The sequence below is a fragment of the Xyrauchen texanus genome, chromosome 32 (genome assembly GCF_025860055.1).
Source record: "Xyrauchen texanus isolate HMW12.3.18 chromosome 32, RBS_HiC_50CHRs, whole genome shotgun sequence".
Lineage (NCBI taxonomy): Eukaryota > Metazoa > Chordata > Actinopteri > Cypriniformes > Catostomidae > Xyrauchen > Xyrauchen texanus.
The window spans coordinates 32,542,262-32,568,253 of record NC_068307.1 but is presented as its reverse complement, the minus strand read 5'-3'; the positions used below and the strand labels follow the sequence as shown (position 1 = coordinate 32,568,253).

The following is a 25,992-nucleotide window of genomic DNA, read 5'->3' as shown; positions in this document are numbered from 1 at the left end:
GTATTTCAGTAATATATCTTAACGCACTCTGTATCTCTCCTTACAAGCGCTTCTCTTGGCTCAAACGTCAAACTGCTTGGCTTTGTGCTGTGGAAATACTCCTCTGGCTAAAATGCAAACTGCCAACTGCGATCTGCACTTGTCTTTGACTGCATGCTTGAAAAAAGTAATGTAAAATATGTTGTAATATATTTTGTACACTAGCTTGAAACACAAAAAGCGGGATTCAATGGGCCAGAAGTTTCATACATTCTTATTTCAAACACTTGCTTTTAGGAGCTAGCCTTAGGCCGCTACAGAGAGAATAAAGCGGACGTGCTTGTGCAAGGTGTCTGCTGTAGATTACCCTAACCCTCACAGTTACGTCCCTCAGGCCTCTCCAGGGCTCAGTGGCAGGATTATGTGTCTGAAGACTTCTCACATATGAATAAGACCCAATAAAATTACATCTAGTGCTCTGTTGACATGTAGAGATAACAGGGGCATTAATATCGGCATGATAGCTTGTCTCAGCTTTTAGGATGGCTTTTTTCTTAAACATTTGTGGTGCGCTGCTCACATGCTTACTGGGCTAACACTTAAAGATGATAGCTAAAATTTTCAATAGCTGTAGGTTAAATTTAGATACATAATGTGCCATATTTCCTTTTAAAATGCCTTTAAATATGAAGAATGAATAGGTGGGCAGGATTTAAAAACTGTACTGATGCCTAAAAGCTCTCAAGGACTTATTTCCAAAATGTGTTTTTTGACTACTGCAGGTAATCGCACAGATGAAGGTTCAGACATTGAGTCAGAGCCAGACCTACCCTTAAAGAGGAAACAGAGACGCAGCCGTACCACCTTCACGGCCGAACAGTTGGAGGAACTAGAGAAGGCCTTCGAGAGAACACACTATCCCGACATCTATACCAGAGAAGAGCTGGCACAGAGGACCAAACTGACCGAGGCTCGTGTACAGGTGAGATACACTTACTCACACTCCATCAAATGCAAACACTCATTTATTGTCTTAAAGCAATTAGGTAAGTCAATGAGAATAACTTGGAGAACTACAAATGAAGGTATGTGAGATATATTAGGTGATCTATGCAATAGGTAAAGGATTCATCACAAGAATTTGATTCGTGGTAGAGAAATTCCTAAAGGTTGAACTCTTCGATTAGCATTTGTAATCCAATATGCCTCCAGTAGACAATAATATACGTGCAGTGATATGTTTCTCTCCCCTGGACAGTTCTGCAATTAAATCATTTGCAATTGACCTCAAAATGTGTCAATCGTTGCATCTGAGTGGCATATGGATTTAAAAAAAAAATGTTTTTATAGTTTTGTTCTATTTGTTTATTCAGCAGACTAATTGTTTGACCTTCCATCCCCTTTGGGAATACATCACTCTTGGTCAGATGTCAGTTGGAGTCTTTGGGACTTTTCCCGATAGCTTGTGAAGCCTGTAGTTTTATGTAACATCCAAAAGCAAATACAGCAGAATTATAGCAGCAGCTGCACTCGCAGCTAGTGGGAGACGAAAAGAAGGATGGGGAAAAAGAGAAGGGAAGAAAGAACGACAGACAAACTGCATTCCTCATGGATTCCTCATCTCTTACCCTTGGCCGACTATCGCTTCCCAGCACTTGAAAGCTGGCCGCTACTTGTAAATCCCTCTAAATATCAGAAAGGATCACTCTTGGGCTCTCTGGAGACTCTGTGGCCTGACAACAATGTTAATCAATTAAGCACTTGTAAAAAATGGAGAAGTTGGGGGTTGGGGTATAGGTTTCTCCAAAGTTTCATCCTATATGTTTTCCTTGGACTCCATGGATCCCGGCTACCTACACTTAGGTTCCCCGTCAGAACGAATATTTCTGCAGGGTAACTGATTCAACATATGTCTTTGTCTGTCTCAGAGCCCTCAGGGAAGAAGACATATGTGCCTAAATGGTTGCTTCCACAATCACTGGAGAATGTTGAAAGATTTATGCTATGCCTGTGCTCTTGCAATATTTCACACTTGATGTGTTCAGGGGACCGATTTGCATTGACTGTTGGCTTGTTTGAGATGTCTGCTATAACCTCTAGAGCATTAAAAGGCATTAATAATTTTTTAAACAGCAAAATCTTAATGATGAGCAGGGAAAATACTGAGTAAATAAATGTGCTAAGTAGGGTCCTGTCTCATCAGTAAGAATCCCATTTCTATTTTGGTACGGGTACAAATTCCAGATTGTACTCTATGAGCCTTAACAGTGATTATAATGGTCATTGGATTGAGGGTGTGTAAAAAGTGCCTCTAAGTGCTCAATGGAAATGCACATGGCTGTCGAACACATGCATCTTCTGTTCCAGCATGTTATAGCAACCAATGAGCCATATTTGTAGGTCAGTTGTACATTTCTTGGCAATGCAAGAATCCCCTGGAGTGTGCTTGGCGTATTTATCATTACTGATGTAAATGACAAGATATAAACTCAAACAAGGCTAAATAAACTCAAAGGACACATTTACCTACGTTCTCTCGTGTAATAGAACTAAAGGGATATCATGGGAAAATCTGGTGTATTTGAGTCATGGATATAATTTGTTAATGCAAATTTTCTCATAATTTAATTCTGAAACACTTTGAAAAGCTACAGAAGGTCAACTCAAACTACATCTTCTGAAAAGGTCACCCTCAGAAAGTGACTCTGGTTAAGCAAACTAAATAATGGCCAGAGGTCTTCAATGTTGTTCTCTGCTCGGTTCAGTGTGTAGGGGGAATGGGCCATTCTCTGTATAGTCTATTGTGAAAGTTCTTCCCCTCCCCTAAGAAACCCCCTCCATATAGGGATTTCATGTGTGGTTTTGTCATTGACTCGCTTTGGCTTAGTTAAAGAAGCCAGTCTGCTAGAATACTCAATATGGGACATTCATTGTAATGGTGCAGTTCATTGTAAATCACTCTTTGACCTCCCATTAGACCAACATATAAGTGCATTGGTGATGCATTTAACCCACCAAAAACAGTTTGGCATGAACCCCAACAAAACATTCCATGGCTTGTACATGCCAATTTATGGCAGCTGCATTGGCAAATTGTTCTAATAAAATATGACATGCTGTTTCATGGCAAGAATGCAAGACCAGAATGCAAGTTGTGCAGCAACTGGACAGGCATTTTACATAAGTTCCCACTGCTTTGGGTATGCCGGCAGGTTTCTGTATAGAGATTCCTCAGAGGCAAGAGTGAGTTCAGACCTTTGGCCTGGCTGGCGACCTGCTCCGCTACAGCTGTGCAGACCCATCCAGCAGTGGGGAGTGGAGTAGAGGACACTGGGGTGAGACAGGGGCCAAGAGAGGAGCCTCTCCACCCCTGGATCACCCACTCCAGACTTTAAGCATGTTAGACAGCCTTCCTTCTCCAGTCTTGGAGTCACTGATACACATACACAAATAATCCAACTGTAGTACTCAAGGGCACAATGGTGGTACCTCGTGGATCATCTCTTGCAGGATATGATACTACAACCATTTGTTTGTAAGCCCAAATCTTTAACCACTTGGCCTCACAACCCCATGGTTTTGAGAAACTTGTGTTTACCTTTTATAAGTTAGTGTTTACTTACTAAGGTGAAGTTATTTCTCAATTAGTAATTAATTTAAAGGGATAACACCTATTTCTCAAACCAACAGTATCTGCATCAGAATTTCATAGTCACTGAAGGTGTACAGTCGAATAAAGGTAAACAGATAGGAGTAATATCTGTCCCAATAAGCTTGGAGAGCTGCTTGCTTTTCCAAACTTGACCTCCAGCAGTACACAACCTTTAGTCAGATCTATCCTTTGAAGATCTCCAAGCTATCCATCTTTATCAAGACTTTAGCACGTCTCTAATGCCCAATTACCCTAGCTTTCCTTGGACCCACTGTGGTTTTATTGCACTGTTTGACAAATCACAGAATCTGAACCATATCTCACCTGAATCAGTTTTAGTTTGGTGTGATGGCCAAGAGGATTCTAAGAGGTTATGACAGTTATATAGCCCAGCAGAATCTTTCTTTCTTTGGCCTCATAGTCCTGCTGTTTTGCCTTCCATGAGTTTGAACAAGGTCCACATAAATGTCTTCTGACATTAAATTAAGTCAAGCTACCCCTCTGACTGTTAGCATGAGGAGAATCGTTTGTTGCCATTTCTCTGAAGAATTAGCCATGAAACAAGGGGAGAACCTTCAACCATCTATTAAAAACAGAAATTATACAAAAGGAGGCTAGATCCAGAGAGGCTAGTGAGGGCCATAAATCAACTTTAAACAACTATGAAGTAAATTACATTAGATTCTTAATCAGGCTGAAGTTTCTAAGAGCTCCATTTCAGTTAGCAATCATACGAGAGCCACGCTGCTCCTTTCACAAGCATTTTGCATGCATTTTGCATCTAATAGGGTGTAAGTATTTCCTTTATATAAAGCATAGAAATCAATTTGGCACTAAGTTAGCTGCTCTCTTACTGAGACTTGAGCTAATGCTAGCAAGCTGCTAGAGGAGGCCGTTTTGTGTACTTTGTTGAGGTGTTGGTCATGGTATGGTTGCATATATTGAGCATGTTAAGTCCAAAAATAAGTAGATTAATGGGTAAGACAGATTTTGTTTTTTACTATACACTGTGAAGACACTAACATATTTTAATGATGTTATGTAACCAAGCCATTTGTCTCTATAGTTTGTAGCAGTCTTTATCATAGATATACATATGTGTATAAAGGTAGTTCACACTGCAAAATGTTCCTTATCCATGAGGTCATCACATGCAATGTCTAAGGCTTGATTTTAAGGTAATTGTTTCTAACAATTAATAACATTACAAGTGTTACAATAACTTAAGTATTCTTATAAGTGTTCGTTAAGTTTCTAATGGTGATGAAACTTCCATTAGGCAGAATATTCCAGCATATTCTTTCATTCCAAGACCAGGAGAAAGCTTGTGACAAAATCCCACCCAGCTCAGTTCCTGTGAGTCTTAGCTTGTGTACCATAATAGAATAAATAGGATTTATGAACACTGTATTGAACAAAATTGATGAGAGAATTCAGTGTGAATGTTCTGACACTTTTGTTTTATTAGAATTTAAATGACTTTCTTTTAGCCTCTTTGTATTTGTTGATACTTATCTTAGTAATCCCACTTTCCTTTTTTGCAATTCGCATTCCCAGCAATGGTAATTAGCATAGTGCCAGTCTGGAAGAGAGAAAGGGAGAGAGAGAGAGAGAGAGAGAGAGAGAGAGAGAGAGAGACAGAGAGAGAGAGAGAGAGAGAGAGAGAGAGAGTTCAAACAGGCCATCGAAGAAAGAGAAAAATGGTTGTTTGATGTAGTTGCTTATTAGACCAAAGTTGGTTTAAATTGCATTTGTTGGTATAAAAAAAACAATGTCACCCTTGTTTAATATTTATTCCTTTCAAACACTAGGTGAACGGCCCATGCCTTTTTAAAACCATCCCATCACAACATTTTGCTAAAGAAGAAACAGGTTTGAGTGGAGACTGTTGTTGTATACGAGGGGTGTGGAGACATGATCCAACACCCTGTTAGATTTATGAGTGATAGTTGCTGCCAGTGACTTGGTCTTAAAGTGCTAGTTCACCCAAAAAATTTTGGTTATGCCCTGCTATTCATTATTCATATTCACAGACTTTAAATGATGGCACATAGTTCACCTAAAATGTCAATTCTGTTTTAATTTACTAACGCTCATGATCCAACCCATTTGACCTTCTTCTGTGGACCACAAAAGAAGATGGTAGGCAGAAAATTGGTGACTGTCAGCCTCATTCACTTTCATTTCATATTTTTCCAGAGTGAGAAACATTGCATAAAAGATGGAAAGTGCACACAGATTCATCCGTGACAGGTGTTTACAGTAAACACAAATCTCCCCAGACTTGTGTGGACACAGCGACAGCATTCACAACAGATTCTAAACAATGCTTTCATTTTTGGGTTAAACATTCCTTTCATTACATAATATCATGGCTATATCAGACCCATTGTTTCACCATCTCCCCTCATTAAAAGGCGAGTGTTCCAATGGACAGTGCTGAAGTTCTTTCTCAAGTGGGTTTTTGTGCAGCTAGGACGAGAACTGTCTCAGTGGAGGAATTAGGCTGGATTGCAGCGAACAAGACTGGGAATCTGGGGCTGTTCAAGGTGACTTTGTGATTAGGTTCCAAGTCCAGCTCAAAGGGTATGACTAGAATGTGCCTACACACACACACACACACACACACACACACACACTGCAAGGCACCAAGGTCTGTACTGACGCAACTCTCCCTGCTCAAAACAGGACTGTATTGATTTAGGCACATTTAGGCTCAGTGTTTGCTGACTTTAACTTGATAGAGAAATGGGCCACTGGCATTTAAGTTAACTTGTGTACCTCAGTGACACCACGTTTGTTTCAAAGGCATGCTGCAAATTCATTCAGATATGCTTCACAGGCTCCGGGTGTGATTAAGGCAGACACGAGACTTCGCGGAGTACATGATAAAGCCACAAGATCTGCAGCCTTCGTTTTAGCAGCGCATGAAACAGAGAGCATGACAGAGAGAGAGAGATGAATCTAAAATCTCCTTAAGAATTGTCATAGCGTTATGCATATTATATAGATTGTGTGGTCTTGCATTTGTGCAGAGATTAGTTTGTGTTTGATAGGATGAATGTGAAGGGAAAAGATCAAACATAAAAGTCAGGGAAGATACAAGCCACCGTTTAAGGAGATAAACGGTTGCATCTTCCTATAGAAAAAATAATAATACTAAAAAACAGATTTTGTTCTGAAAAAAATACAAAAATACATCTAAATTCTCTTAAACTGCAATGAGATTACAAGGAGAGCAAATTAAGACTTTAGGTTAGGATTTTTGCTTTTTGAAAATTTTTACAAGCAACTGTGGGGGGAAACATCTGAGACAAAGTTGATATCTAAATGAAACATTAACTTGAGTCTTCTAAACCGTGAAGGAGCTACCTCTGAACGATAAAATTTTTCTTGGTGCTGTCACGCAGGACAATATCTGCTCTTTATAGCAGAAGAAAAAAGGTAGAAATCATCCAGATGAAAGGGTAGAAGGGTGGAGAATGGGGTGCAGGGGTCAAGGGGCACAGCAGAGCGTGACACTTTTGGAGTTGTGGGGGATGGACAAAACATTCTACCATTTCCCAACTTCAGGCTCAGGCAAACTGTTTGTCCAATCCCTGTAGGATATTAGTTCAAATCAAACCACATACATTTACAGGGCTTCTATAGGACACAACACCATCACTCTAGGGTTTTTACTAAACTGGTTTCAACCCAAAAAAGATCTGTTCTCATAGGGATAAATATGGAAGCTTGATCCTGCCATGGGAAAAAAAAAAATTAGAAGGTCATTCTTTCATATAAAGTCATATTTTGCAAATTGCAAGTTTATATCTTGCAATTGTGACTTTATTTTTAAAGGTGTAATCAGTATTTTCCTAATTTAAAAAGGTTTACTTCTAAAGAAATGAATCTAAAATCATGACCACTCACATGAGATGAAGACTTAAGTCATATCAGAAACTTTATAAAAGCTGTTTTATTCTACGTGGAAAGAGTCCCTTCATGGGGGCTGCGATGTCAGAATCACATGACCAGCTGAATACTATTCTCTTAATCTCAGTAACTGTTATTGGACACTTTGACTCAGGGATTTAATTATTCCTGGCTGGTTGTGAATAGAGAATTTGTACAATGGCATCTGAAACGGAAAACTATTGAGTTTGAATGATGCTGAAGATCCCACAAAGACAAAAGTTCTGAGAGCACCTTTAACAATTTATCTCATCTCAACATTGTGACTTTATTTCTGGTAATTGCAACTACATTTCTCACAACTGCGATGATATTTCTCACAATTTCGGCTTTATATCTGTTGTGGATATTGCAACTTCTAATTTTTCTTGTAATTGCGAGTTTAAATCTTATAACTGTGACTTTATTTCTCATAATTGTGAGTTTATATGAAAAAATTGTGAGTTTACAGCTCACAATTGTGACTTTATTTCTCACAACTGCAACATTGTTTCTCACAATTGCAGCTTTATATCAAAATTGCGACTATTGCTACTGCAACTATTTCTCATAATTGAGAGTTTATACCTCAAAATTGTGTTTATATCTTGCAATTGTGAAGTTATTTCTCACAATTTCGGCTTTATATCTCAGTTGTAACTATGATGCACTGATCCGATACCTGGATCTGTATCGTCTCCGAACTGATGTTTTTAGACGGATCGGGTATCGCTCCGACGACCCCAATCCAAATCCAATACTGTTTTAGTCATGTTTGTTACTGTCAAGCTCCAAAAATGACATAAAAGAACGATAAAAACACCATTAAAGCAGTTCATATGACTCATGCTCTTTATTCAAAGCCACTTGAAGATGTGTGATAGCTCTGTGAATCACAAAAGGCTGTGTTTAATAAGTAAATATATTGTATGCACAGCTCCAAACAGGCGCTGCTCTGTTTACACACACACACACATGCACACACACACACACACACATGTTGTGTTTCCATGTTTTATGGGGACTTTCCATAGACATAATGGTTTTTATACTGTACAAACTTTATATTCTATCCCCTAAACCTAACCCTACACCTAAACCTAACCCTCACAGAAAACTTTCTGCATTTTTACATTTTCAAAAAACATAATTTAGTATGATTTATAAGCTGTTTTCCTCATGGGGACCGACAAAATGTCCCCACAAGGTCAAAAATTTCGGGTTTTACTATCCTTATGGGGACATTTGGTCCCCACAAAGTGATAAATACACGCTCACACACACACACACTCGCAGCTATTTTTAGCCTTCACAGCATGCACAATATTTGAGCGCTACTCACCAACAACATCTCCGATGTAGATGCTCAATAGTTCGGTTCACTTATAATATGCATTTAGATCGGCACCGGAGGTGCATTTTTACCAGAATTTGAATAAGAAGCAAATTAAACTACTGTGAACTTTCCTACAAACAGTCACACTTACAGGACTTCCTGGAGAGTTCAGAATATCAAAATAAAAGCCAGAGGGTTTTAAATTGAAAGGATCATTTTTGTTTACAAATTATAACAATATTTAAGTTGAATGGGTTCCAAAACAATAACTGTGTGAATGAAAAGTGAACTGATATCTTACAACTAAATTTAACAATTAAAGAGATCTGAATCCTTTAAAGTCCTGATACAAGCAGGGCTAAACTGGCAATCTGGCATACCGGGCATTTTCCTGGTGGACTGACACAATTTGGGGCCGATCATGGGCGGACTTACCAGCGGGAGAACCGAGAGGGCCGGTGGTGCGTCCGCAAAATGTGCTGAATGGGCCACGATAAGCAAAAATGAGCCGCCGCGTTATGCAGAACGGGCCACAAAAGGGCGCCGCAATATGCAGAAAAGGACAGCGAAGTTTATATCTCAAAATTGTGAGTTTAAAGCTCGCAATTGCAAGTTTATATCTCAAAAGTGTGAGCATAAACAAAAAAAATATTAACTACCTTTTTTGTTTCCCTCATTGCTGGTGAGATTTTACTTTAGAAAAATAAAGCAAAATTAAAATAATTTAATGCAACTAAACATAATCATGCATAGTTTGGATAACAAAATAAATAGGCCTATCTTTTAAATCTGGGTCCTCAAGAAAAATGTGATGTAAAACCACGGTTCTAGGTCCTTTATCTGTCTGGAACACCAGGTTTAAGTTTGAGATAGACTGAAGAGGTAAACACTTTCTCCTCAACCCTTTGAGAAAATGATAGCCAGAGCGGGGGTTTTACTTTTTGAACGCAAGAAAGAAGATTTGAATCCAACGCATGACAGATGGGTAAGAGTCATCTTTAGTCGCATCAAACGTTGGTGATCTATTGAAGTCATTTGAATGAGATGCTAGCTGTAAGCAGGGCTGACAGTTTTGCACATGGACAATGTAAGCAACGCTTTGCACGAATTGGCCAGCGAGTGTGTGTTTTGTAGAGTGTCTACGGAGTCGTTGCATCAGAATAGAGTGTGTCCTTGTGTTCATACCATGAAAGTGGAGCTCTTAAAGGCGTGTTTAAGAAGGGACGCCCACTCTTTGTGGACACTTTTCAGCCTGGTGTATTGAAAGGCCTTTGTCCCCACCTTTCATCTGGATGCACAATGGACCAGCCCGTTTTAAAAACAACGATAGATGAACTGCACTGACAGTGTATTAAACGTGAATGAATTGCACAGATCAATGTCCTTCAACCTTTCACATATGCATGGCTCTAGACTTTTTCCTGTGAATTAGAGCGGGCTGCTGTCTGCACAGCCTTTGAGTGAGGCTAATAATATTCATGTTTTGGTGGAGAAACTGAAAATGTGCAAATTATCCTTTTTTTTAAAGACAACTGTCTGAAGTCAGTCTGTTTTAAGTGGAAACTTATTTTGGTTGGTGTTGTGACTTAAAGGGATAATTCAAATATGTCATCATTTATTCACTCTTATGTTGTTCCAAACCCATATTTATTATTTACTAAAATTAATTAATTGTGTTATTTATCAGTAAAGGCACATATTTCAACCATATATGTAATAAATATTGATATTAAGCAATATATAACATGTAAATGATTTGTGTGTGTACATTTCCAGATTGTGCTTTCAAAAACAGCACTGTAGTAAAAGTGCTCTAGACTGCCTTTAAAGTGTCTGTCAGGTAGATAAACATACTCGAGATGTCAGTGGAGGTGATGTGTGGGCTACCTCTGACCTGTTTTCGACCTCTCGTCTCTGATGGCAGTTCAGAGAGGCCTGTTTATACAGATCACAGGTTTAGCCACTTAACTAGAACAACAGGGACCTTGCCATGTGCTAAGAGGCCGTTTCCCATAGAGACGCAGTCTCTACCTCACACATACCCATGAACCTGTGCCTATAATACTGGTGATCCCATTCAACTGCATGTTAACTATCTCTTTTTAAAAGTCAAACTGAAATCAAAATGTACCCTATTTATTTTCTTAATACTGCACTGTCATATTGTGAATGATTAATTGTCACTTTTTGTTCCAAAATCATGTAAATGAACTTGTTTCCGCCTCTTATTTTTGACCCCTTCCTCCAACCACTTGTAACAAAGATTCTCCAATCAGTTCGCAATACAATAAAGCCTCTGCCTTTTTGTTTTTCTTGTTAAATATCTTGTTTTCATTGGAAATACACCACTTTACCAAAGTCAAATGTGTTGTAAACTCCACTTCATGTTAATTTCCCTCTTCATTTTCCAGGTGTGGTTTAGCAACCGAAGAGCCAGGTGGCGCAAACAAGCAGGAGCCAATCAGCTCGCAGCATTCAACCACTTGTTGCCTGGAGGATTCCCGCCAACAGGAATGCCAACCTTACCCACCTATCAGCTTCCAGAATCAACGTATCCCAGCACTACTCTCTCACAAGGTTAATATATAAAAATCCATAACCCTCTGTTGACATACACATGCTTAAATAACAATATATTTACAAAAAGTACTATACAATGGTATCAGATGGTAATAGCATGGAAATTAATGAATACATGTACAAAAAACATAGTATAGCAATGTTACATGTCCAAAGAACATGGTAATACTATGGTAAATATCCAAATAACATGGTGTTACTTTGTTACATGACCAAAAACATTGTATTGCTATGGTACATGTCCGATAAACATCATAGGACCATGGTGCATGTCCTAAAAAACGATATTACTATGGTAGATATCCAAAATATCATGGTATTGCTATTCATATTTTTGTTAGGGTACATTGTAAATAAGTATTAGTCTCATTCTCATTGCCTCTATGTTTGCCTTTCAGATGGCAGTGGTACGTTACACCGGCCACAACCTCTCCCACCTTCCTCCATGCATCAGGGTGGGCTCTCGGCTGACAGTAGCTCCGCCTACTGCCTCTCGTCCAATCGCCACACCTTCTCCAGCTATTCCGAAACTTTCATGAGCCCGTCAGCTTCAGGCAACCACATGAACCCCGTAAGCAACGGCCTCTCGCCACAGGTTAGTGGAGAGAATAACATGAAAGGAACGTTGAATGAACGTCGACATGGTTCAGAGATTAAGAACATGCTAGAATTTTAAGCCAGCATTAACTTCTTGGCTGAATACATTTTTGCACTGACATAGAGAGAAGAAAATATTTTACTCCAAGGACAGATCTAGTTAACTTTCCAAAGTCTCTTTCAACTTTCAATGTAACTTAAAAGAGAACTTAATTTGAGGCAAGAATAATTTCACGTCGTCCACACTAATACGTTTTAGTTTGAAAACTACAAACTATTTAGCTACATTTTGGCCAAACTGAGATGGCGTTTTAGTTCAGCGGTAACGCTTTCCCAAGTGGATACATTTGAAAACGCTGTCTTCGTGCTGTAGTGTGGACAGGGAAAACGGAGACGTATTGTTGTCATGTGACGAAGTCATGTGATCCATTCAACCCAAAACAATCAAGATGGCGGCACATGTTGTAGCAGCGTTGTAGTACCTGCTACTTTGATAGCGCTGTTAAAGATAAATGTTGAACGTTAAGGCGACTAGAAGTTTCCTCGGATGTGCTGTCCGGTGGTGGGACGCGAGGACAATTGCGTTTCAGATTGTATATGGAAATGACGCAGGGCCACGCATGCGCATCATGTGGATTTAAGCATTTTCAGACATTTTATTGTGGATGAGAAACTTTTGTAAATCGTTTGAAAATGGCCAGACCAAAATCCAGTTTGACTGTGTATACATTTAAATGTAAATGAGAAGGGTGTCAGAGTTAACTTTACCTTGCTGTTCTTCCTGTGCAGGGTAAAACTATTGTGGTATGAGCCAATAGGTACAATTTTATTGGAAGTTTCTTCTCTTTCCTGTGTGATGTGTTGGATCATTTGTTGTGTAGGATGGTGTTGTGTATTTGCAAAAATATGCTAATTTTCCCAGTTTCCCAATTTGGTCCACAATAACAAGTATTTAGGATGACTTTCTCTGGGCCCAGCAATGAAAAATAATACATATTGATGCAAATCGCATGTAAGGAGTGAATTATACACAATTATCCATCAAAATTGGGCAGTCTTGCTGACCCTCACCAACGAGATGTGGCTAACAAGCATAAAATAAGATTGAAATGGTGTGTAAAGAGTTGAAAATGAATTTCAATGCTGCATTTGTCCACAATTACCCTTTCGTTCACACACGTTTTATTGGGGCTTTCCTTTTCTCTCCCTAGCTCTCTCAAAGCAGATTGGGAAACATTCTCCGTATTACCCGCTTTTTTTTCTGGGAGAAGAAAGAATTAAGGATTTGGCGACAAAAAAGAGCTTTTCCCCTCGTAACTAGAACGTCGGAAGGATAACATGGGCGTCTTACAGTGAGCAAGATTGTTAATCGTGGCACAGGGGCTTTGAGCACTAATGCCTTCGCTCCAAACCTCCGTAAATACCAGCAGACATGGAGGTCTTTTTTTCTATTAATGGGAGTATTTAACACTACGGGAATGCTCTGTCTCGCTTCCTTTTCAGCCACACATAAATAATTTTACTTAATAAATAGTAAATGTTTCCTGGAAATTGCCGTGGATTGGTATTACAGGCTTTAAAGAGGATCATTGATTTCAGTATTCTATTTTGGGTTTACTTTTAAGCATTTTATGTTTTCTATGAAAGCTAATTCACTTTTCAACAGTGGTCATTTTTCTTTCTGAAAAACATTATTGGTCAACATCAAAAGGAAATGAAACAAGCAATTTCAGATGGACTGAGGAAAATTGGCTAATGATGCTTGCACACTGTAGTTGGTTATTTTATGTCACATTTACTCTTAAGGGGATGTTTCAGTAATAATAATAAAAATAAATATTATTTTGTATTTAATTATTTGGTTACACTTTTCTATAAGGTTCCTTTTGTTAACATTACTTAATGCATTAGGTCTCATGAACTAACAATATAAATATATATTTATTTATTTACAGCATTTATACATTTTTGTTAGTTGATAAAAATACTATTGTTCATTATTAGTTCTTGTTAGTTCATTGTGCATTAACCAATGTTACTATATGTTGAAATTAGCATTAACCTTGATTAATAAATGCTGTAAAAGTGTTGTTTATTGTTATTTAACAATAACTAATGTTATTAGCTTATGTTAATAAATGGAACCTTACTGTACTATTACCATTTATTTTTAATTGATGAATTGGAGCGTATTATGAAGGACAAGAAATTCCTATATAGAGAAACTCCTTCAATACTGTTTAGAAAGCATCTCAGGATGCATCTCATGAAGTTGGATACTTTAAAGAAGCTTTTTTATTTATTTTATTGTCATATTTTATTATATATATTTTGGACACTACATAGTTCCTATATTTCCATTTGTGTTTATTCCATATTTTATTTGCATTTGTGTGTCCAAATGTTTCACTGGTAGTGTATATAAAAATATTGAGGATGTCAATATATGCTTATTAATTTGTATTCATTTTTATTAGCTTATTATGGAATACAAACAGAGTTGAGATAAAGGAAGCCTGAATCAATCACTATAAATTGCTTATTTTTGATGATTAAAGACCTCCATTTCTCTATTCCACATGGAAGAATCATCAACTATCATTGTGAGGAGATAAATGCAGTTTCTGACAGGAGAGCCAGAGTTCAGTCACATTTCAAATAGTCATCACAGTCATAGCAAAACCTTCACACGAAAACTCCACATTTCTCCATACCACACATGAGGAAGAGCATCTGCTGTGCTCATGTGAAACATCACCAAACCTGACCTAACTTTGATGAAAGTTTTAATAAAAATTCATGTTGACTATACAAAGTGTACTTTACTGTACACTTACTCATCTTATTCTTTATCTTTGAATAACAGTAATGCTAAATGTTAAAGGTAAAATGTGTCATTTTTGTACCACTAGTGTCCCCAAATGAAATTGCAAAAAGAATGACTCAAAAGGTTAAAATGGACGTCTTCCATTGGTCAAAACAGACAGCCCCGCCCCAAACTCACACCATTGGTTGAGCCAATGTTGCTGTTTCAGGCTGGTCAGGATTCTTAAACAAACAGAGCAAAGTGAGGATAGCACCACAGAGCAATAGTGTTTTTACTTTTCGGGGAATCAACCTACAAATCAACGAGGTTAGGAGAAAGTATTTTAACATGGAAAAATTAAGCAAATCAACTTTAAAAGAAGCATTTTAGGAAACACTTTAATAAGGTTCTATTTGTTCAATTTAGTTAATGAATTATCTATCTTGAACTGACAATGTAACAATATATTTTACAGCTTAATTTATGAAAAACAAATTTTTTATTGTTAGCTCTACGTTAGTTCATATTGCATGAACTAATGTTAACATATACAACGTTTAGTTTTAAAATGTTTATGTTTATGTTGAAATGAACATTAAAGAATATTCCGGGTTCAAAACGTGATAACCTCAGTTTGCAGCATTGTTGAATATGTTGATTACCACAAAAAAATGTAGACTCATCCAAACTTTTCTTTAAAAAAAGCAAAAAAGCAAGTTACAGTGAGGCACTTACAATGGAAATGAATGGGGCCAATTTTTGGAGGGTTTAACGGTAGAAATGTTAAGCTTATAATTTTATTAAAGCATTTGCATTAATGTTTCTGTTAAAACTCATGTATTATTTGAGCTGTAAATTGTCATTTTATTGACATTTTAGGGTTTGTTGATATTACATCGTCATGGCAACAAAGTTGTAAAATCGTCTATAACTGTACACAGACAAGGTTAGTAAGCGATTTTATCACACTAAAATCATGTTATCACACATATTGTTTATATCTTGTGTCTATACTTTAGAAACAGTGAGTATTTTAATGTTTACAGATTGGCCCCATTCACTTACATTGAAAGTGACACAATGTTAACCAGGCAAGTAAAATATATTTTTTGTGATAATCAATATTATGCCACACGTGCTGTCGATTAATGCCGAGTTTACACTACACAATTTTAGGCCCAATTTTCACTCGCCAAATGTTTTGTAGAGATTGCCGACAAAAGCGCGAAATCACAATGGGCACCAGCGCCTATTTGATGTTTCCTCTGAACTGTAGCACAACCGAGTGGAGAAAGAGAAGAGTTGGAGAGAAATTGCCAATTACCAAGGTTAGCAGTTAGGAGTTACTTTTTCATATTGTAACCAATAAAATATATGATTAAAAACATGCACATCATATTCTGAAATGCAGAACATATGATCATGCATTTGTTTTCGTATCTCGCATCACTTCTCACAAGTACTCTGTTGTCAAACGTAATTTGGAGTCCAGGCAGAGTCGTCGGGGATTCGTCAATAGTGAAATGTTTTGTAATGCGTTCACCCCTGTCGCCGATTCATCGTGTAATTTGAAAACGCTACGACTTCTGTGACAAGACAGACAAATGTGAAATATGAACGGTATCACAATCTGACGTCTTTGAAAGTCGTGTAGTGTGTAGGAGGCATAAGCTTAACTTGTATTGAATCTGGAATATTCCTTTAACCAAGTGCATTGTTCATTGTTAAACTAATGCTAATGAATACCACCTTATTGTAAAGTGTTACCACAATATAAATCAAAAACTTCCAATTCTTAATTCTGATTGAGAATTAGAGGCACTCGAAGCCATTGTAAAATGCTGATAAACACACATTTGTGATTGCACATTCCATATAAATGCATTAAGCTGCAACTTTGCTTGGCAACCGTAATACTGCCGGCTAACTTTACCTTTCCCAAACCATCAGATGTCACCTTGCTCTCTGTGACACCAGCAAAAAAAAAACTCAATTCAAAAAGATGTTTTTCTATCTTTCTAATGAAAGATAAGTCCCTTATTTTAGAACTTTGTAGAAAACACCTGGCGAAGATTGGTGTGTGAGCTTGGACGTAAAGACCTATTTCTCCTAAATGTCTGCTTTTGATGGGCTACCGGTTGCCAGTAAAGATTGAACAAAATTTTGTGATTGTGGTGGCCGAGTGACAGGCGGTAATGGACCCCTGCTGACCTCAGCACAGGTGTTGGTGTAACCCATCCAGACAGCACACATTTTCCCATTACAGACCAGTAGAAAAGCCATCCACCACCGGTTGTTGTTGTTGTAGTCCTTGATTATAAGTTAAGGCTGGTCTGGGAGTGATGCAATGTCAGATCTATTAAGCATTGCTTGGCCAGGCTGCAAGTATGGGTTATTTTTTCAAGGAGAGGTGAGCCGTATCAACCTTTTCATTTTGTTGCACAGCAGGTGCTGGATAAGGATACAAATTCTGAGAGATGTCAAGGAAAACTTCTTCTCCCCTAGCTTCCTTCCTGAGTATAGAAAGCTTTTTTCATTGGGGGAAAATAAAGTTGCCCCAGAAAGCATTTAGACACTTATGAAACTGTACACTTAAAAATGTCGGAATGTCTTTTCATTATTTACAAATGTTAAATATGGACATTTAAGTTTGTTAGGTTTCAAATTATAAAATAATTTTCAAAGTTAAGACAAAGCTATTTGGACACTTTGTAGTTGTCAGATATTAGTGGAACATGTCCATAGTTCATGTGCTGAACTCCGCCTGTGGTTACTTTTCTAGGACACCTGTGTGAAGTTGAGGGGATCTGACTTCATACATCCAATAAAAATCACCTTGAAAACCAGCTGGTTAAAAGCCATTGAGGAAAAATGGCTCAGAAAAGTGAAGTTAGTTCTGAGAAAAGCTCAAACTGAATTTGTTTGCAGATACCACTTGGGTTGATGTTTCTAATGCTTAAAAATCAACATTTGTAAGAGTGATTTAATTGTCTAAATACGTTTTTGAGTATGAGTAAGTTTCTTTTTCCAATAGACAAACATCTCCAGTAGTGTTTATTTTCCAAACAAGTAACATACTTATATATGTTTATCCTGATGACCCTTTAAATATCCACACTGATAAAGATAATATGCCGAGATGTCCTGTAACCAAGCAGAAAATCTATAATCGATGTTATCTAGAGAAAAGAGGCACAAGTTTCCGGTTTCTGTGCAGATGGGAATAAACTGTTTTACCATGCTGTATGTGATGGCAGGGACTGTAAAGCTTATGATTGTCATTATAACTCGAAATTTTTTTTTAAAAGCAGTCCTGGGAATTGCATTCTTTGGCAAAGGTGTTTGAGGTGGAGTCGGCTGCTTTGCCTGACAGGGACACCTGCTGGGAGAGAGAGGAAAACAACAGCTCATTGAAACAGCACTGCAGAGGAATGCAGAACACATTTTAGAAATGTGTATTTAAGAGTTGTTAATAATTGTATTTGTTTGTTTGTTTTAGTTTCATTGTTGGCCTAAGAAAAGAAAAATGTACCATGCAAAACATATTTTCCATCAAAATACTGTACCATAGAACCATACAATCTTAATTACTTTTATCAGTTCTTTTTCAAACTGAATTTCTTTAGACTATTTGTAATTTTGCGTAATATATTGCTTGATGACTTTATGCACATTTACATGCATAATCTTACCCAGGACTGGACTGGTAATCTGGCATACCGGGCATTTTCCCGGTGGGTCGACGCACTTTGGGGCCGATCAGGGGCGGACTGGCCATCGGGAGAACAGAGCGGGCCAGTTGGTCGGCCACAAAACGTGCCGAATGACGGACCGCAAAACGGCCAGTTGCCATGTAAAATCCTGGGCCGATTTCTCTTCCCAGTCCAGCCCTGATCTTACCCCAATTATGCTTAATAAGCCAATCATGATTTCTTTGAAAGGTCAGATTCTTTTGCTTCCAATGAAGCACACAAGATGCTCTTTGGAACATTTTTAAATCATGCAGGGATAACATGGATAATTTGGTTGTTATTCTGATAATTTAATTTTGTAAGAAAAAACAGTAAGATTTACAGTAGAGTTATCAACTGTTTACATTGGGATAGTTCACTAGGGATAGTTCACCCAAAAATGAAAATTCTCCCATCATTTACTCAACCTCATGCCATCCCAGATGTGTATGACTTTCTTTCTTCTGCTGAACACATATGAAGATTTTTAGTAGAATATCTCAGCACTGTAGGCCCATACAATGCAAGTGAATGGTGACTAACACTTTGAAGGTCCAAAAAGCATATAAAGGCAGCACAAAAGTAATCCATAAGACTCCAGTGATTAATTCTGTATGTTCAGAAGTGATATGATAGGTGTAGGAGAGAAACAGATTTTTTTACTACAAATTCTCCTCCCTGCCCAGTAGGTGGCGTTCATAGCACAATGCACAATGAATGTGAATTGCCAAAAACAAAGGAAGAAAAATGTGGAAGTAAAAGTGGAGATTTATAGTAAAAAGGGACTTAAATGTGAGCCTAGGTATTTCAGCGAGTAAAGACACTGACTACCACCCCTGGAGTCTCGAGTTTGAATCCAGGGTGTGCTGAGTGACTCCAGTCAGGTCTCCTACGCAACCAAAATGGCCCGGTTGCTAGGGAGGGTAGAGTCACATGGGGTAACCTCCTCGTGGTCACTATAATGTGTTTCTAGCTCTTGGTGGCGGTCTCGCGTGGTGAGTTGTGCATGGATGCCGCTGTAATACGTGAGTCACTACGCCACCACGAGGACTTAGAGGGCATTGAGAATTGGGCATTCCAAATTGGGGAGAAAAGAAAAAAGAAAAGAAAACATTACTTAAATATTGTTCTGTTTCTCACCCATACCAATCATATCGGATCTGATGATATAGATTTAACCACTGAAGGCATATTAATTACTTTTATGCTGCCTTTATATGCTTTTTGGACCTTCAAAATTCTGGCCACCATTCACTTGCATTGTATGGGCCTACAGAGCTAAAATATTTTTCTATAAATCTATGTTTAACAGAAGAAAGAATGTTATAGACATCTGGGATGTCATGAGGGTGACTAAATGTTGAGAGAATTTCCATTTTTGGGTGAACAATCCCTTTAATGCATTAGGTATCATGAATTTACAGTGAACAATATATTTTTTACAGCATTTATAAATTTTTGTTAGTAAATAAAAATACAATTGATCATTGTAGTCATGCATTAACTAATGTTAACAAAAACTTTTAATTTTGAAAATTGTACTATGTGTTTAAATAAACATTAGCCAAAATTAATAATGAATACATGCTGTAAAAGTAATATTCATTGTTAGTTCATGTTAACTAATTATGGAACCTTATTGTAAAGTGTTACCGAAAAACATAAGACTTGGAGCGTATTTGTGCTGAGGAATGAAGCTCCTTTCAGGGATTGATGGAGGGATGAGTGCATACAGCAGCAGCACACAAGCGAGCAGGGTTGGGTCTCGCTACCGGAGGGATCAGAGAGAAAACCGCTGTTCACCCGAGACTCCCTTTGATCTCTGTCCCCGGGCCTGCTCGCCTGCACCGTACCACACAGCATCGCACGCTCACACCAGCCCTCGCCAACCGTTGCTTGCAACTGTCAAAAAGAGATAAGCGCAGAGAAGCTCCAAACCTCTTCCTCTTCCATTAGCCCCTCTTGAAAAAAGGGGATGAATTACGTTTAAGAGCCCTGTGCTGGCGTCAACTAAAAAGGAAGAAACCTAGCTCACAAAATGTAAAGTGCTCGCTTCCCTTGCCTCGCAGTTTTGACAAGACATTAGGCACGTGAATATCAATGAGCTGCGGAGACGCATGTAGTCCCACACATTATTAAAAAACTTGTGCATTAAGCCACAGACTGGGCACGGTGTCAGCTGGCATGCTCTCACGACAAACGAATCAAAGCGGATGAGCGCACTGCATTCATCCGTACCATGTGCACTCCTGCCGCAAGTGGGGGGAATTGATTTTTAATAATTAGAAGCCATATTAAAACAGATACTGTTTATATTTGGCAGTAATGAAAAAGACCTATAAGAGGCTTTCCAAAACAAGACCTGTTTGGCAGATGCCAAGAACATCAGACGCTAAAATCATCGCCATGGGCAAAGAAACTGTAGTTTTGGTGTTAGGCTTATGGTTTGGGTGTCTCTGAAGACATTGGTGCTTGGTTTAGTCTGGATGTAAGTGTAGTCTTAGGCACAATGACAATGGAAAGTGATGAACTGCTACAATTTACCAACACTAGGTCACAAGACCTGACACAAGCTTGTATTGTGCTCAAAATAATGCATAACATCTTGCAACCACCTAGAACACTCTAGCAATCACCTAGAACACTCTAGCAGCCACTTAGGACACTCTAGCAGCCATCTAGAACACTTTAGCAACCACCTAGTACACACTCTTGCAACCACCCAGAAAACTCTAGCAAACACCTAGACCACCTTAACAACTATTTAGAACACTCTAGCAACCACCTAGAACACTCTACAAACCATTTAGAACCCTTAGCAACCATCTAGAACACACTAGCAACCATGTAGAACACTCTAGCAACCACCTAGACCACCCTAACAACCATTTAGAACACTCTAGCAACCATCTAGAACACTCTAGCAACCACCTAGAACACTCTAGAAACCATCTAGAACCCTTAGCAACCATTTAGTACACTCTATCAACCATCTAGAACACACTAGCAACCATCTAGAACACTCTAGCAACCACTCAGAACACTCTAGCAACCACTTAGAACACTCTAGACACCACCCAGAAAACTCTAGGAACCACCTAGACCACTATAGCAACCACTTAAAACACTCTATACACCACACAGAACACTCTAGCAACCACCCAGAACACTCTAGAAACCACATAGACCACTATAGCAACCACCTAGAACACTCTAGCAACCATTCAGAACACTCTAGCAACCACTTAAAACACTCTATACACCACCCGGAACACTCTAGCAACCAGCCAGAACACTCTAGAAACCATTTAGACCACTATAGGAACCACCTAGACCACTATAGCAACCACTTAAAACACTCTATACACCACACAGAACACTCTAGCAACCACCCAGAACACTCTAGAAACCACCTAGACCACTATAGCAACCACCTAGAACACTCTAGCAACCATTCAGAACACTCTAGCAACCACTTAAAACACTCTATACACCACCCAGAACACTCTACAAACCACTTAGAACACTCTAGGAACCACCTAGACCACTATAGCAACCACTTAAAACACTCTATACACCACCCAGAACACTCTAGCAACCACACAGAACACTCTAGAAACCATTTAGAACACTCTAGCAACCAATTAGAACATTATAGCAACCACCTAGAACACTCTAGAAACCATCTAGAGCACTATATGAAGGATCTAGAACTAGTGATGTCACAATACCAAAACATCTGTTGTCGGTACCAACACCAATCAAATTTTACGATTCTCAATACAAATTTTGATACCACAGAAACAAACAGGTAATATGCTATTGAAGACATTCCGTTAGCCTAATACATTTAAAAATTTCAATATAAATAATAAATTAAAACAATAGCATGTTTCCTTTGACTGTTATTCAGTTAAGCAACACATTTTGTAAAGTTTTTTAAAGTAGGACCCTATGAAATAGTGCTATGTATTTTTTAATTCTGTAAAAAAAAAAATCACGTTTTCATTTTTCTGAATTCCATGTTTTAAAGTTTAATTGAGTTTCATCATCAAAATTGTGTCTAATTAAACAAAAATAGTACAATTACTTTATTATTAAATATTACTGTTATTATTATTATGTTGAACCTATATTTAGTCTGCTAAATTACTAAATATTGGTTTAACATATTAATATTAATAATAATAATAATAATAATAATAATAATAATAGTAATACAGAGTTGGTCCATCTTTAACCTCCATCTTTGGCACAGGGTGAGTTCTGTGGGGTTTTTTTTGTTTGTTTTTTAGCTGTTCTTTTCCTATTCCAACCTCTTTCTTTAAGACTGCTCAAGACTTTCTCTCTCTCACTCTCTCACACTCTCCTTCCCCTGGAGAGGAAGAGATGCTTTTTCCAAGTCGTTCAGATGAAAGGCTACAGCGGACAATAAAAATGCTATTTAAATGCAAGGCTGTTTGTATGCGGGTGAGAGATATTTTCCCCCTGCCGAAAGTGAGCTGCTGCATCCTGATAAATAGCAAATATAAGGGAATGCGATTTACATTTATCTTGCAGAGGCAGCCAATATAAATTTCGGCAAATCCTAGAAGATAGGGATTTAAAGGAGGAAACCACTAAGACCAATTCGTATGCCGTCTGTCCCACGCAACTGGAAATGCATATAATAAGTAGAATGAGAGTATATAGCCATATTTATGCACGCGCACACAAATATGCGCATTGATCTAATCTCATATACCAATTATATAGAGACCAGAATATGCGGAAGAAGTCAGATGTATTGTTTTCTGTAGGGTGATTGAATTGGGTTTTATATACAGGAGTTGGACTTGTCAAATATAATTGACCTCTTGGCTTTTTTCATGCAGTGGCTCCAAAAAATAAGTACATGTTTCAAGAAAAATTTTCACAAAATTACATTTGAAACAATAGATATAATGTTCATAATGAAAAGAAAAAGGATTCGGACACTTAAGATAAACAAAAAAATTTGTTTTGATATATTTTGATTTCTAATGCAAAGACATTCAGACATTTTAGGGCTGTTGTATCTATAATGTAGGTAAAGCAGTGTTTACAATATATCATGATTTGCTGCATCAAGTTCAGAGGCAAGTTCGGTTTCATTAGTTATAGCCACTGCAATTTATTGGCCACTGTCATATAAGTGGATTTTTAACACTTATTAGCAGGTGAAGGCAGCATTTTAGTTAACCTTTGTCCATGATGTGCTCTCAATATCGTGAGTTCAACAGGTTCAGGGTTTGCAGGGTAACCATAGGGTTGAACGGACATCGATAACACTCTGGGTGTCGTCTTCATAAAATGTGCTTCCTGTTAGTTCCACATGCCACTCTGACAGGTGCACAGATGTGATTAATACTCCAATGAGCTGTACTGCTCTAGCTTTACCAAAACCAAACCCCTATCCACCCCACCACACACATCTACACCAAAGCCAAACATTGGCAACCTAGGGTCTGATGTCTTGGGTTGCCTCTGGACCGACCCTTGCTGGGCTGAGCGATATAACAACACCACCATTGTCCAGCTGTCTTCTCTGTTTCATGTCACTATGAGCGATGCTACTCAGACAAATATTCCAGACTCAAAATAAGAATGTTTAACCAAGTCTGTGTAGGTTCCTTGTCGGATTCAGTACAGAAGTACACTAGATGGTTTAATTACGCAAGAAGCCACGAGAGACCTTGTAAGGCAGGCAACACTTCTATTACGGTTAGGAATTTAAAAATGTTCTTGTTGTTGCTAAGGTGTTTGTTTGGTGGTATTTCTCCTGTTGACACACATTCATGAAATACTTGACCTAGAACTCGACTATAACTCGAAGATTGTTGATGATTGGTTAAAAAGAATTGTACTCTAGGTGTGATTTAAGTTTGTTCAGTCGACAACATTTTGGCTTCTTCATTGTATTAAATAAGCTTATGTATTAGACTTTGGTGTGTTATACATTTTGCATTGGCTGTGCTACCAAAAATCATAGGGCTTGTTGAGGAGTGGTATATTATTACTTTATTGAGGCAATCTTAGACTTATGTTGTTTGGCTGGACAATGATAAAACGAGCATGATCGATTTTAATTTACTCAAGTCACTACACTCACTTAGAACTTTATTAGGAACACTTTGGTCCTAATAAAGTGCCTGTCGTGGTCTTCTGCTGTTGTAGCCCTATTCACCTCAATTCGACATGTTATTGCTATTCTGCTCAGTGGTTATCTGAGTTATCGTAGCCTTTCTGTCAGCTCAAACCAGTCTGGCCATCTCCACTGTCCTCTGTCGTCAACAAGGCATTTTGTGTTTTTAGCGCCATTCTGAGTAAATCCTAGAGACTGAAAATCCCAGGAGATCAGCAGTTACAGAAATACACAAACCAGCCCATATGGCACCAACGATCATGCCACGGTCCAAATCACTGAGATCACATTTTTCCCACATTCTGATGGATGATGTGAACATGAAATGGATCTCCTAACCCATATCTGCAAGATTTTATGAATAAGCAGATGTACAGGTGTTCCTAATAAATAGCTCAGTGTGTGTATATTTAAGCAAAAGCTCTTATTTGGTAACCAAAAGGTTGTAGGTTCAAACAAGGGATGACCTTTGAACAAGAGACTTGACCTCAGGTTACTCCTAGGGAATTATCCCTGTAATTAGTATACCGTACATTCGTTTTAATATGAACATGTCTGCTTAAAATGTATGTAGAAAAGTGAAATTTGGCCCTTGTAGTCTTCTTTGGAATCGAGGTTTTGAATTATTCTGCAAATTTGAGGTCCCTGCTTTCCTTCACTTTTTCTAAAACGAGCCGGTCCCAGCTGGCTGTCTCACTGAAGCAGTTCTTTCCTCTTAGTCTCCAGCTGAGCGCTATTTCACTATTTATTTACATGTAATTATTGCTATGAGGTGCAGATATTAACTCTGTCAAGAACAATTTGACCTGACATTTTTCACTGCGTGGATCCCCTGCTGATTTTAGCAAACAAACTCACCCGCTCTCTCTCTCTCTCTCTCTCCCTCTGTCTCTCTCTCTCTCTCTCTCTCTCTCTCACACCTCTCGCTTCCTCAGTCTCACTAAAACCACTCTAGTGGAATCATAAAATCTGCCATTTAATTTGGTCGAGGCACCAGGACAAAGTGAGAGGAGCTGTTCAAGTGAGTGTGTGTTCCTGGTGGCTGAATCTGTTCCATACTCACTCAAGCATATCAACGGGAAAGAATAGACTATTGTGCCTGCACACGTTCTTCAATTGCAAACAAATAGAAGGCATATTAACTTCTGGTTAGCCGGCAGACTGCAGCCAAGATCTCTTGGAATAAAGAAGGATCATGCCGTTTTCTTGCTG

The 25,992-nt window shown here is 38.3% G+C and overlaps 1 protein-coding gene across 2 annotated transcripts in view; it reads left to right on the top strand.

Annotated features, from left to right (window-relative positions):
* LOC127625736 (paired box protein Pax-7-like) overlaps positions 1-25,992 on the top strand; it is a 69,647-nt gene that overhangs the window by 27,606 nt on the left and 16,049 nt on the right. For both annotated transcript variants that reach the window (XM_052101101.1, XM_052101100.1), the window contains exons 5-7: positions 762-961; positions 11,315-11,480; positions 11,882-12,078. In XM_052101101.1, the coding sequence (XP_051957061.1) occupies positions 762-961; positions 11,315-11,480; positions 11,882-12,078 (563 nt within the window). The remainder of the gene's footprint in view (positions 1-761; positions 962-11,314; positions 11,481-11,881; positions 12,079-25,992) is intronic.